The sequence below is a fragment of the Paramisgurnus dabryanus genome, chromosome 8 (genome assembly GCF_030506205.2).
Source record: "Paramisgurnus dabryanus chromosome 8, PD_genome_1.1, whole genome shotgun sequence".
In the NCBI taxonomy this organism is placed as follows: domain Eukaryota; kingdom Metazoa; phylum Chordata; class Actinopteri; order Cypriniformes; family Cobitidae; genus Paramisgurnus; species Paramisgurnus dabryanus.
The window spans coordinates 42,226,388-42,241,285 of record NC_133344.1 but is presented as its reverse complement, the minus strand read 5'-3'; the positions used below and the strand labels follow the sequence as shown (position 1 = coordinate 42,241,285).

Sequence of the window (14,898 nt, the reverse complement as noted above, 5' to 3'; positions counted from 1 at the left end):
AAGCTTTGAATGCGATCCACATACACACGTAATGCACGCACAGGACATTACAAAGCCATGGCTGGGTCTGCCTCCTCCGAAGGCAGCGCTTGTAAGTTCATCACCTGATCTCTGAAGGGAGTGGTGGGAACTTTAGGCACGTAGCCTGGCCGGGGTCTCAGTGTAACGCTGGATTCAGCCGGCCCGAGATCCCCTATCCTTTTAATAGAAGCCAATGCGAGGAGCGTCAAAGTTTTCTTAGTGAGAAACTTGACGCTCACCGTCCGCAGAGGCTCGAAAGGGCAGTCCTGAAGGGCTTTCAGCACCATGGACAAGTCCCAAGGAGGAATAGAGGGAGGGCGCGAAGGATTCAGCCTCCGTGCACCTCTTAAAAACCTAATGACCAGATCGTGCTGACCCACAGATCTACCGTCTATGGGTACATGATGCGCGGATATTGCCGCGATATCTACTTTAATGGTAAGTGGTGACAGCCTCTTCTCCAAGCGTTGCTTGAGATATGAAAGCACAATACTGATCGAGCATTTCCGGGGGTCCTCTAGTTGAGAAGTACACCATACAACAAACAGGTTCCATTTCAGCGTATACGCCTGCCTCGTAGACAGCGCTCGCGCTACAGTGATGGTGTTAGATACCGCCTGGGGTAAATCACCTAAAACCTCCGCGCCCCGTCCAGAGACCACACATGGAGGTTCCACAGATCGGGGCGAGGGTGCCATAATGTGCCAGGGAATCAGCCAGGGAGGGACTGTCGCGAGGAGAGTGAACTCTGTAAAACCAATTTCTAGTTGTCCGGTACGGCGGAACTAATAGAATGCGCTCCTCGTCCTCCCTGACTTGCACAGTGTCTGCGCAATAAAGCTTACTGGGGGGAAACCCCGCGGCCAGCTGTGTGCCAGTGCATTCACGCCGAGTGTTCCCTCGGATAATGAATAAAACAGGCGACAATGGGTTGTCTCTGAAGAAGCAAACAGATCTAACTGCTCTGCCAAAACATTTCCAAATCAGCTGAACCGACCGGGGGTAGAGCCGCCACTCGCCGGGGCGCGCTGCTTATGAGAGCGCGTCTGCCGCGGTGTTCAGCGATATGTGAATGGCACGAAGAGACCTCAGATACTTCTGACTCCAGAAGAGGAGAGATGGGCGAGATGCGACAGGTGACGAGAGCGCAGACCGCCTTGGCGATAGAAATACGCTACAGCCGCAGTTTTGTCGGTGCGCACTAATACATCTTAAGCATCGAATCACGTTGATGAAACGGACGAGCGCAAGATATACAGTGCACAGCTCGAGGCAATTTATGCCAGTTTCGCTGGAATGTCGACGAGACCCCCGAAGCGACGAGCCCGCCGTACGTAGCTCCCCACCCCGTTGTAGAGACATTTTTGCCAACAATAGCATGCCTGGAGACCTATCTCAGTGGCATCCACACCCTGAGAAACGCTGGGTCTGACCACGGGGTGAAAGTGTGACGGCATCTCGATGTAATTATAATACTGTGAAAGCCGGTGAGCCACGCTCTCCTCGGGACTCGGTCATAAAGCCAACACTGAAGCGGTCTCATATGGAGCAGCCCGAGCAGTGTCACAGCCGCAGCTACTGCCATATGCCCCAGAAGTTTTTTAAATTATTTTAGTGGAACCACAACCCTGCCTTTAAATGTTTAGGCAAGTCAGAATTGACTGAACACGCGCTTCTATGAGACGTGTTGTTAAATCGACCAAATCCCGTTATATTCCGAGAAAAGAGATCCTCTGCACGGGGCAAAGTTTACTCTTTCCCCAGTTGACCTGAAGACCGAGACGAGCGAGGTGTTTAAGTACACGATTTATGTGTGTGCACAGCATCTGACGAAACTGAGCTATTATGAGCCAAAACGCAAACACCGCTCTCTCTCTCAGGGGCTGCAGTGCGCCCTCCGCAACTTTCGTGAAGACACAGGGAGAGAGAGAGAGAAAGCCCGAACAGTGAGACTTTGTACTGATATGCCCACCCCTCGAACACAAAGTGGAGAAACGGCCTGTGTCGGGGAAGTATGGAGACATGAAAGTACGCATCCTTCAGGTTGAAGGCTGCAAACCAATCCTATGGGCGGATGCATTAAAACAGGGGTGTCAAACTCAATTTCATCCCGGGCCACATCAGCATTACAGTTAATCTCAAAGGGCCGGTTGTATTTGAAAGACTGTATAAATGTATCAACTCTTTTATTACTGTACATTGCATAATTTTCCCTGCATTTGCTTACTATTGGTTTTGTTAATAACTCAATTAATACCTAGCTTTGAAAGTAGAAGCCCAGGCAAATAATGAATAAGTGTATAGAGTACAACTATTCTACAGATTATTTAAAAAATAATTGTTGTGACAAAAACACATGTTGTATGTGAGTACAGTACACTCAAAATATTCTGTTATCCTTCATTGTGCAGGTCAGAAAATGAGAGGCATTTTAGATACTAATAAAGAGTTTTACAATCTCCACCACAAAATTATGCATTTATTAAACACATCTACCCTCGCTTGTCATTTCTTGCCCTCTTTACAAAAAAGCTGTGATTTTTTTACCTGGCTTTGAGTGTCTGACTGAATGACGTCTCATGAGTTCAGTGTTGTAGGCTACAGATCAATAGTTTCAATCGTTTATTAAAAGTAATCAGTTCAGATGAGTCATTAGTTCGCGTATTTAGCGGGAATAGACGCGTAAAAAACTAATCCCAGCTGGACATCGCAAAACATTTCTGTACACGAGACGGAAAACATTTTCTCGCTGGATCCGCGTGAGCGGGCGCGAGAGAGGGAGAGAAAGAACGAGCAGATACTGTCCGTTTCCATATGCGGAGGTCGCATAAGCAGCGTCATCAAGCCTGGTTTATTTAAGTTAACTGACCATTACATTCGCAAGTCATACGCATATTACAACTATTTACTATAAACAAAGAATATTATTTAACTTTATAATTGTTAATATTCTGAGTCTTGATGATGTATGCAGCCTGGAAATGCGATCTCCGAAGGCTGCAGCGTCCGCATTCAGACACGCCCACTCTAGTAGTGTGCGCATGCGGGGCACTGCTCGTTCTCTCTCATGCAATCATCAACATTATCACTATAATTACATTACAAAAAGACTTTGGGGGGACAAAAATTAGTTTTGGTGGCTCCTAAAAAAATCTATATAGGAAATAACCTGCAAAAATAAAACTTATAATAACAATAAAATAATCTGTAAACTCTCGCGGGCCACACAATTAACATAATTTGTAAACTCTCGCGGGCCAGATGAAATGAGGGGGCGGGCCGGATTTGGCCCACGGGCCTTGAGTTTGACACCCCTGCATTAAAATATGCTCCTCTGCGTAAACATTTTGAACAGCATTCTGTGAATGTGAATTCTGTGAATTCTCGACTCAATACGCAGATCTAGGATCGGACGCAACCCGCCACTCTTCTTGGGTACAATGAAGTAAGGGCTGTAAAGCCCCGACTTTATCTCGGCTGGAGGGACCGGCTCGATCGCGTCCTTCGCCAATAGGACAGCAATCTTCCGCACGCAGTACGTGCGCATCGGCAGCCTTCCCCGTGGTGAAGCCTGAATATATGGGAGGTAGCCGGGCAAATTGAATGTATAACCGAGACGGATCGTGCGTAAAAGCCAACGCGACGGGCTGGGAAGCTCTTCCCAGGCCCCCAGATACAGAGCGAGAGGAAATTAAGTGCACGATGTGTACCCGTGGCGAGCGGAGACGGGGAACTCAACGACGCGTGCTCTTTGGCCGCATTGTGAGATGTTGTGTGAAATGAAACACTCACCCGAAACCGCTGATGGATGCTGAGCAAAGGAGGCTCCCTTGTAGTATCCCGCTCGATACATCCGCTGGCGAATGAGGAAGAGGAGAACGTAGGGTTTTGAGCCCGTCCGAAACTCCTATATGCCTCCGGGGACCTGGAGAAAGAAGAGGAATTCGCTCTTTGAGGTTAGTGGGTGCCGATTGAAGTCGGCGTAACACAAAACGAAACCAAGGATTCCCCACCCGGCCCTCCTCCGGGGTGGGGGGGGAGAGTTATGTTTTCACCATCTCCTGAGGAGCGATCCTCTCCATCTTCAGGTCGCCCGACTCAGAGCCGCTAAGTTTCATTTTCCACCTCTGTAGCGGGCTGAGTGGGTGGGTGAACAGCTTACGACAGGTTCCTCAGAGCTGCCGGGATGAAGGAACGAAAAAGCCGTAGCAGGACACCCTCGGCGAAAAGCAGACCAATATACTGACGTAACGGAGGGGGCAGCTAGTCTCCGACGTGGCATGAAGCCTCAGTCTGCTCTAAAGCGGCCGATCATTGTTGGACACTCTCAGCCGCGTCGCTGAAATGGCTGGTCTAAAAAGGAACATTAGGGCGATTATTAATGACCTACTTAATGCCCGCAAGACACAACCAGAGATGGCGTTCCTAGACCACCGGGGGGTGGGCATAGCACGTCCGGCGGCCGTGGGGTGAACCCAGTCGCTCGTAGCGCCAGGTCAGAGCCACACAGGATTCTTTAGTTGCCGGACTGTGACCTCGCCTGTGCAGATCCTTCAGTGCCGTAGCCTGGTGGACCTGCATCACGCCATGGCGCTCACAGGAAGGGGCCGCCTCTCACAAGCCCGTGGGTTTGTGAGGGGAGGGAGGCTGGTCTCTTGGAGCAGCATAACCCTTAGCGGCCCCGCCGTCAGGAGAGGTGAGAGGTGATGGCTGAACGGTCGGTTCCGGGAGGAAAACAAGTTTTCCACGACCGTGTCTACCAACATGCACCCCGGGAAGAAAGGCACAGAAGGTTGGGGCTGTTCTTGCAGTCCTGAAGTGCCAATCATCTAGGCGGGACGGTGCGGGTGGGGGAGGAGCTCTCCGCTCCACACAGACCGTCTCCGCGCTCCCGAGCGTACATGGCCGCCACTCGGGGTCGAGCACAGGAGCCCCTACCTAACCTGAAGGTGGGAGTGGGTCCGAGTCAGCGACCGAATAGAAGACCCCCTCTCCGATGCTGTGACAGACATAGAATCCTCGTGAGGACTGAAAGAGGACGAGAGCACGTAGAACACGCGCCACCCGTCTCTTACGGCACCTCTGGCTGTGGATGGGGGTGCTGAGAGTCACTGGACGAACCAGCTAACCGATTCAGCACCGTATATACGGAGATAAGATTTCCGGAGTTTTGCCACCGCACCTTTAACGGGGCTCCGCAACGGAAAAAAGGGGGTGACGTTCCTGGAGGTACGAAACCCGTCTCCGCCACCCAAGAGGTTCACGCTCTCTTAGGAGTATGAACCCTCCACGAACGCCGCCTCAGCATGCACTCTTGCGCATGAGAGAGGACGATCGTGGCCACCCGGGGACCCATACATTTGCCGCATCCAGAAACACGGACGGAAAGACATCTTTAAAAAGACGCTCCCGCCTCAGTGCAAGTGAAATGCTGTCTTTAAAAAGACGCAGAACACTGCAATACTCTTTTAGAGGAAACACTCTTTTAATGTGCTGATGTTGATGAAGCACACAGGGGAACGGCTACGCACACACTCAACTAAGAGTGAGAAAAAAGTCAAAAAATTAAAAAGAGAGGTGGAACACCCGCGAGCCTGCGCTGAAATGCCTTTGCCCAACCAAATCAAACACGCAGAGTTCTCCAAAGAGCAGAGAGTAGCTTCTCGTGAGCAGTCAGTCTGCCAGCTTTCGAAGCTAAAAAGCTGATTTGATAACTGCACCTGCCGCTCATTAAATACCTGTGCGGTGGGGCGGCGCCGGCAGATGCAATTATCTGCATGCCAAGTTCATTGGCGTTTTAAAGGTTTCTCGAAGCAGATAGGTCACCCGCGAAGCAGTTCCCAATTCGTCGGTCACGACGTGACGTCGTAGTGACCGACTGAAAGGGAACAAATAATGCCTGTTTATATAATCTGCATTGAAGTAAAGAGAGTACAGTTTTTCCTGGCTGACTTCATTATCTTTAATGCGGTCACGCCCACAGGTGGTACACGCTGCTGACATGGTAATGAAGACACAAGCTGTTCAAACCATAACAAGCAAAGCGTAAATGGCGGATTTCGCTGTTACATGCTGTGCAGTGTTAAACACAGTTATTTTCTTATATCCTTCATGGCAACTTTCAGTAAGCCTGCACTGCTGTATCTTTTAAGTGTGTGCTGTAATATGATTCCATGTTTACATGCTTATTTACAAATGAGGACGCGTTGCGCGTGACCTCCCATAATGGCGGATATCTGTTACATGCTGTACAGTGTTAAACAGTTATTTACTTTTGTATCCTTCATGGCAACTTTGAGTGATGCCCACTGCGGGATCTACTTTAATATGATTCCATATTGTTTACATGCAAGGCAATTCCATACATTGCGTTTTACACGCGACGCCGTTTTTATGAGCGTCACGCACATGGATGCCATATGCGATGAGTTTTTAAAGTTCATACTCGCTTACAGAAACGCATTATAAACAGAAGCTAGACGATAAGAGGATGGGCATCTGAAAACAGCTTTTTATAAAACTAATCACTGCAGATGTTTATCTGGGATGTTCTGAATTTAGTTTATGTGCATGATAGTTTACCTGAATGTAGTGCTATCATTTACCCATCAGTTATGTATGTAAGGGTATTTCTGTGGACAATTTATGCTAACAGCTGTTCATAACTCTTTATAGTCTCGCACCTGGTGCGCTGTGATGTCGTCAGCAACCGAGGCTATATACCTCCGGATCAATTCCATTGACGTGTTTGCACACTATATTCAGCTGGTCAACAATAAAGACGTTACCCGCTTTTTCAGGGAACAAGGTTACACTCAAGTAACCCCTCAGTTTTTCTTATAATATATTCTGTTTATACACTCCATAAATCAATATTATTTATACTACTATTAGGTTCCTGCTACTACATCTTTACATGTTTTTCATACATGCTTCATATTACAAATCCATATTTATTCTGCTCTTACAAGCTAACAGATAATAAACTGCACACATTTATATTTCCTTTTTATTACTCTAAACCACCTTTTGTAAAGAAACAGTATACTACTGTCTAAACTGCACCATATTTTTTGCAGTTCTGGTTGGATACAAATTACATTTAGTTTTTTTGTACTTGTACTCTGCATAATGACAGTAAAGTTGAATCTAATCTAATTTCCTACCCTTTACAGGAGAAGCACGGTTCAACCAAGTGTTCTGCAAGAGATCCAAGCAGTGGGTCTTGAAGAAAATCTTCACACCACACAGTTTGTAGACAAACTCATCCAGAAGGTCATTGACAAGACTCAATCCAAACATTGTGTTCAAGGTGCCAACCTCCTCACTTGCCCTGCCACAGCCTGCGCTGCCACCCAACATCGCACCAGTGCCTAAACCATCAAAGGAGGCTGCCACGACTTCTTTCAAAAGTCGCTTCTGAAACTGACACTTTCTAATAATAATAATAAGCACCTCTTCCCTGAGTCCTATTGCTGGGTCTAATCAGATTCTGCCACCACTCTGTCCTTATATATATATATTATTATATAGTGTGTGTGTGTGTGTGTGTTTGTGTGTGTGTGTGTGTGTGTGTGTGTGTGTGTACAGTATTGTGCAAAATATAAGCAGTACAATGTGACTAACCAGAATAATCAAGGTTTTTAGTATATTTTTTTATTGCTACGTGGCAAACAAGTTACCAGTAGGTTCAGTAGATTCTCAGAAAACAAATGAGACCCAGCATTCATGATATGCACGCTCTTAAGGCTGTGCAATTGGGCAATTAGTTGAAAGGGGTGTGTTCAAAAAAATAGCAGTGTGGCATTCAATAACTGAGGTCATCAATTTTGTGAAGAAACAGGTGTGAATCAGGTGGCCCCTATTTAAGGATGAAGCCAACACTTGTTGAACATGCATTTGAAAGCTGAGGAAAATGGGTTGTTCAAGACATTGTTCAGAAGAACAGCGTACTTTGATTATAAAGTTGATTGGAGAGGGGAAAACCTATAAAGAGGTGCAAAAAATTATAGGCTGTTCAGCTAAAATGATCTCCAATGCCTTAAAATGGAGAGCAAAACCAGAGAGACGTGGAAGAAAACGGAAGACAACCATCAAAATGGATAGAAGAATAACCAGAATGGCAAAGGCTCAGCCAATGATCACCTCCAGGATGATCAAAGACAGTCTGGAGTTACCTGTAAGTACTGTGACAGTTAGAAGACGTCTGTGTGAAGCTAATCTATTTTCAAGAATCCCCCGCAAAGTCCCTCTGTTAAAAAAAAGGCATGTGCAGAAGAGATTACAATTTGCCAAAGAACACATCAACTGGCCTAAAGAGAAATGGAGGAACATTTTGTGGACTGATGAGAGTAAAATTGTTCTTTTTGGGTCCAAGGGCCACAGGCAGTTTGTGAGACGACCCCCAAACTCTGAATTCAAGCCACAGTACACAGTGAAGACAGTGAAGCATGGAGCATGATATGGGTGTGTTTCTCCTACTATGGTGTTGGGCCTATTTATAGCATACCAGGGATCATGGATCAGTTTGCATTTGTTAAAATACTTGAAGAGGTCATGTTGCCCTATGCTGAAGAGGACATGCCCTTGAAATGGTTGTTTCAACAAGACATTGACCCAAAACACACTAGTAAACGGGCAAAGTCTTGGTTCCAAACCAACAAAATTAATGTTATGGAGTGGCCAGCCCAATCTCCAGACCTTAATCCAATTGAGAACTTGTGGGGTGATATCAAAAATGCTGTTTCTGAAGCAAAACCAAGAAATGTGAATAAATTGTGGAATGTTGTTAAAGAATCATGGAGTGGAATAACAGCTGAGAGGTGCCACAAGTTGGTTGACTCCATGCCACACAGATGTCAAACAGTTTTAAAAAACTGTTGTCATACAACTAAATATTAGTTTAGTGATTCACAGGATTGCTAAATCCCAGAAATTTTTTTTTGAACAAAATAGTTTTGAGTTTGTACAGTCAAAGGTAGACACTGCTATTTATTTGAACACACCCCTTTCAACTAATACCCCAATTGCACAGCCTTAAGAGCGTGCATATCATGAATGCTGGGTCTCATTTGTTTTCTGAGAATCTACTGAACCTACTGGTAACTTGTTTGCCACGTAGCAATACAAAATATACTAAAAACCTTGATTATTCTGGTTAGTCACATTGTACTGCTATTATTTTGAACAATACTGTATATATATATATACACACACATATAATTTTTTTTTTTTTTTTGCCTTGTTTTTTTATTGTGCAGGACATTTTTAGATGTAAATTATGTCCTTGTTTATTTTAATGTGTGCTTTTCACTGGTGGCACAATATTTTTCCTTTGTGAATAATAAAATCTAAATTTCTTCATATAACCCTGTAGTCTTTTGTACACCAAAGTTATACATTATAGACTTGTGGAGGCGTAATGATTTCTGTCACTGTGATTTAGCTGTCATTATAATAAAATCTACCTGGATTATTTCCCTTGTTGGAATTCATTTGGGTTAAAAATATAGCCAAATATTCACACTCAAAAGAATTCACACTCACGCTCATCCAGAGCTTTATCCGTTTCTTTATAGCATAGCCGCTTATAGCCCATGAGGAGCTGGATATCTACGTCTGATGTCCTAAACAACACAGGCAGGCAAAACAAGTCGATGTCCTTTCCCCAGCCTTTCGCCTTGCAAAACCCATTCCATGAAATTATGATAGGATGTAAGTAGATATTGTCTAAAAACAGTAAGCACGACGTTAGCAATGCAAGCTATTTTCACATACAATAGGCTAACATAGGAATAAATATAACAACCATAGCTCAGCTGACGGACGTGAAAAACAAAATACTCACTTTATACTCATGCCCCTGTTTCTCCCTGCGGGCTTTGGCTGGCGTTTCCAATTCACCTTCGGAATCCTGAAATGAGTTTACAGGACTCCCCTGTCCATGTGTGGATCAAAGCTACCGTGCTGTGTTACACATACTGGCGGTGCTGTTTCCATAGCATATTCAAGAAGAAAATGGCATCGTTGAAATTTGTGACAGCAATATGACTCTCTTTCAGTGTCCATAGGCGCACAGCGAGAGCACGTAGACTACCAGACCGCACCAGATCGAGTCTGACTGGGGTCTTCTTCCTGACCGCCAGGCAAGTCTCGCACCACCTCGGCTAAAGCAGCTGTTGTAACAGCCTCTTGTTCCTCAATTATCCGTTGTATTGTGGCTCGTACAGGTAACCACGACAATCAGATTCGTGCAACAGGTCATCAAAATACCCTTCTGCCATCTCGTTTTCAAAACTACACTGCCATCATGGTTTCTCTACTTGGCTTTCTCCACAAAGCAAGATCAGGCTAGCTTAGCTTAGAGAAGATTAAAGATGGCTGACTCTCTTTTTGATTCAGGCTTTTCCGAATGGACTCGCAGTCCAACCCCTATGGGCGGGGAGAAAACATGCGGAAGTAGTTCGTAATACTGGCTGTAGTCTTTGCCTCTGGCCAAAAAGTCCTCCGATGACGCAATCATAGCATATGGCGTATTTTTGAGATATTTCTAAGATGGAAGAATGCTGTGCGGCAGACGTTGGAGATATGACTTGCGTCATCGGAAGCCTTTTTTGCACAACCAGAATACAGATATCGCTCCTCTCACGGGGACATGAGGGAGGGAAACACGTTCATTCAGAAATACTGCCAGGTTTCTACTTATACAAAGCTGAATGCTAAATCGGTGAAGTATTCCTTTAACTCCTTTCCCGCCATTGACGAGTTAACTCATCATTCAAGAGAAAATGCATCCCTGCCAATGACGAGTTTTTCCTGCGATCCATATTTCTGCTATTATTCACCAGGTGGTGCTCTTCCCACAACAAATCCCAGAAGTATCCCCTTAGGGCAAACAGTTCAAATTCTGTGTATGTTTTGATCATCACTCTGAATCTGATCTCTATCAAATTCACAAAAATGGAATTATTTCAGCTTTTTGCTCAAAATGTTGTGTTTTGGAAGAAACCTACCAATATTTGACAGGTGTTAAAAAGAGACCAAAATAAAGGTAGAATGAAAGTTTTTTTGTTTCTCTTTTTTTTTAAAGCAGAGGGTCTTTTATTTCATTTGATATATTGTTTGTTTATATATTTAAAGAAGAACATTTTCTAGAAGGTATTAAACTTTTGTGAAATTGATAAAAAATGCTGGTGCTGGCTGGGGAAAGAGTTAAGACAAAAAGTTATTAAAAGAATTTCAATACACAAATCGTTTGTCTTATATCACGTCAACAAATTTTACATAAAGCGTGAATAAACACATTTGAGACTGTATGTTCGTCAAACTTGCTTGATTTTTTTCGCCATTTTGAATTGTATTGAAAAACCTACTTTTTCGAGCTTCTGCTAGAGCTTTTTGTCATTAAAAATCAATATGTAGCCTGTAGAGACATTGAAAACAAAAAGTTATTAAAATAATTTTAATACACAAATCCTTTGTCTTATACCATGTCAACGAACATTTTACATAGATCACCAATTAACAGATTTGAGACTGTATCTTCATGGAATTTGCTTGAATTGATAAGACACTTTGTATCAGTGGTGGCTATGACTCCTCTTACAAGGAGGCAGTAGTTCAAACAATGTGTGTCCCATTGCAAAGTTTACAGTGGCGCGGAGTCACATATGCTCACATTTAATAATAATTCCTCTAATAATTTTATATAAACATATTTTTAAGCTTTTAATATATGCAGATTAAAAGAAAAGTTGAAAATAAAGTGTAGATTACAGCATTATTGCTTTTGCAGCTTTGAACATTAAAATCAATCATGTGATTGTTGCTTATATCATTTTCATTGTTTATATACTTTTACATACACTTTATAACATAACAGGAGTTGTTGTGCAAATGCATTGATGGCACAATTAAAAGAGTCAAAAAACCTAAATAAACAAAAAATGCCATTTCAGATGTAATATGATCTGATGTCGTTATTTTGATTAAATTAAGTATTTGATATGAAAGTTAGTCAACACATTTATTTTGGTGGTTTTCACATGAAGGCAGGGTGGCTCAGATTGTTAGAAATGTAAGTGGGAGTGCCATAAAAAAGACTAAAGTGAATGATCTATAATATTTATTTTAATGTTTGTTTATGCACACTGTGCCCCCTTAAAGAAAATAAGTCACGTATTTTGGCTAGCTGGGCTGTTGTATACTGCAGAGTTGTATTCTATTCATCAGTGTTTTGAATCAGGAAATACATTTTATTATTTTTCCTTTCATATTTATTATACATTTATTTACAATATACATCTTATTAGTAGCTTTCTTTGTCGTTACAAAATGTCATTGAAACAATAGCCCCTTGTTTTATAATCACATGTTCACTATATAATCACATAAAGGTCCTTTAATTCACACAGACCATTTATTTCTCTAAAAATGGCAAAACTTTTACATTTATAAGTTTAAGAAATGTTTGTCTTATTTCATTTGTTCTCCATCCATATATTAGTGGGTTAAAACAGCTTGGACCAAGTAAGTACAAGATGCCAACGAATATACGGCTGCTGGAAGAAATGTTATTCCTTATTCTGTATATCAAAAATGCAATCAAAGCACATACCAAACTAACTGTCATAACAAAAAAGTGAGTTATGCAGGTGTTAATGGCCTTTGAATGGGCCTTACCAGATTTGAACACAGATGTAAAAATCATAACATAAGAAACAGTAATAAGAATAAAATCTGTAACTGGTATAGCAAAAGCAGTCAAAAGACCTACAAAATTATTAAGAGATATATCACCACATGCCAACTGAACCAATGGCATGTGTTCACAGAAAGAGTGATCGATTATATTTGTACAATATGACAGTTTTCCAGCCAGAGAGACCATTATAATCACCAGTAGTGCATTTCTCATTACTGGTGGAATAACAAACTTAATAAAATTGCTTATTTCCATGTACTTATGATAATAAAGAGGTTTGCATATTGCAAAGTAACGGTCTATTGACATCCAAAATATCAAAGTAGTATTAAATGAACCAGTAAAATAAATACAAAACATTTGTATCACACAACCAGTTAAGGATATCCCACTCCAGTTAAATAAAAAACTTAGAAGCATGCTGGGTACAAACGATATGGGCATTATTAAGTTTGAAAGACACATAAAACCTATAAGTACATACATAGGTGAATGCAGAGACTTCTTAGATATGATTAAATATATGAGAATAGAATTTGCTGATGTAGACAATACAAACATCAGAAAGAAAGGGATGAATAAAAAAGGCCTCCATTCTCCTAAACTATAGAAACCATTCAGTTTAAAGTCTGTATATGTAATATTTTGTACAGGAAGGTCCTTCATGCTGAAAACTTTTTTGCAAGTGCAGAGTTCTGTTTAAAGAAATCAATTTCATTAAACAAAGAAGTTACAGATGATTATGTTTCTATTGTAACAACACTCAGCCACAACATGGGAACAAATATTTCTCAGTAATGTTGAATAAAAAACATTGTTTCTGTGCTGTGACTGTCAATTAAATACAAAATTCAAGTAAAAGCAAATCATTGATCATTAAATTAATGATTAGACATTTTTTCCTTTTTACAGTTTTCCAATATGCTAAGCATATTTCCAACAATAAACAAATGACTGATATGTCTCTTTGCACTGCTAAAGTTTACCTTAATTCAAGAAATGTCTGTGATTATATTTTCATGTAAATTTGCACAAGGTTCAATGAATGTGTTATACAGTATAACAAGCATAACATGCATACAAAGCTGAGGAGTTAAAAAAGAGGTAATGTTAAATCCATCTACAACATGAATATGTGCGCTCTTAGATTGATGACACTATAATATACGTTTCTCTTAGTCTCAGTCTTGCGTTAGACTGAAATGAAATGAAAGACACATACAGTATCATGGATTCTAAATACACCATGCTGTGTTCCCACGAGTCTATGCACTGTTCCCATAGAGTCTTCTTGCTCATCTGCATGATCATTTTTTATGTTGTAGAATTTTTTACAAGCATAAACAAAAAATTCCTAAACCTGATTCCAAGATTTCAAAAATATAAAGAACATTTTATTTCTTCTTAAATTTCCATCATATGGTTAAAAGCACAACATGTTATTTTTCACAGTAGAGGTCGGCCTTCAAAAACAAAATTGCAGAATTATGATGCTATATGAAAAAGCGGTCTTTACCTTAACTTTGGTTCTTGTGAACTGCGGTACAGTTCACTGTTAATATGAACGCAATTGTAATAAATTGTGGAAGTGAGCTACTATTAATGAGGCTAGTGCACACGTTTGTGCTTATTTAAATTGTTGACAAGCAGGAGTGACACCCTGTAAACATCTTTTCTGTTAAATTCTGCTTGCCTCCAAACACCTTGGCAGACACCACGCTTTCTTTGGGACAATTTGAAGGTCAAGTCAAGTCAATTTTATTAATATAGCGCTTTTCACAATTGTTTAAAGGTGCAAAAGAGGATGTTTGTTTTATACGTTTTTGCAATATTACTTGAAACTGTCTTTACTAAATGATAAAAGACTATTTATTAGCTGCACTGAAAGTAATAATATTAATATACGTCATCTGTGCACAAGATAGGGCCTTAAAAACATCGCATAAGCGATTGGCCCTCTGGCTTGTCAATCACTGCCATTACGATCCTTGTGAGAGACGTGCGCGCTCCAGTAACTAAACACAGGCGACGCATGCGCATGAAACTCCGTCTTAAGTTTTCGTTTTGTTTTCATTGTCGATCCTGCTTTCCTCCTCGAATTTCCACCATGGTAGAGAAGGAACTCGAAGCAAAAGAAAGACTTCTTTATGCCGCTGGGAATAGTAAAAAATTGT

The 14,898-nt window shown here is 42.0% G+C and overlaps 1 protein-coding gene across 1 annotated transcript; it reads right to left on the bottom strand.

Annotated features, from left to right (window-relative positions):
* Positions 1-12,439: 12,439 nt before the first annotated feature.
* LOC135720916 (olfactory receptor 52K1-like) lies at positions 12,440-13,390 on the bottom strand. Its single transcript, XM_065243021.2, has one exon. The coding sequence runs from the start codon at positions 13,388-13,390 to the stop codon at positions 12,440-12,442; it is 951 nt and encodes a 316-aa protein (XP_065099093.2).
* Between the last annotated feature and the right edge of the window lie 1,508 nt (positions 13,391-14,898).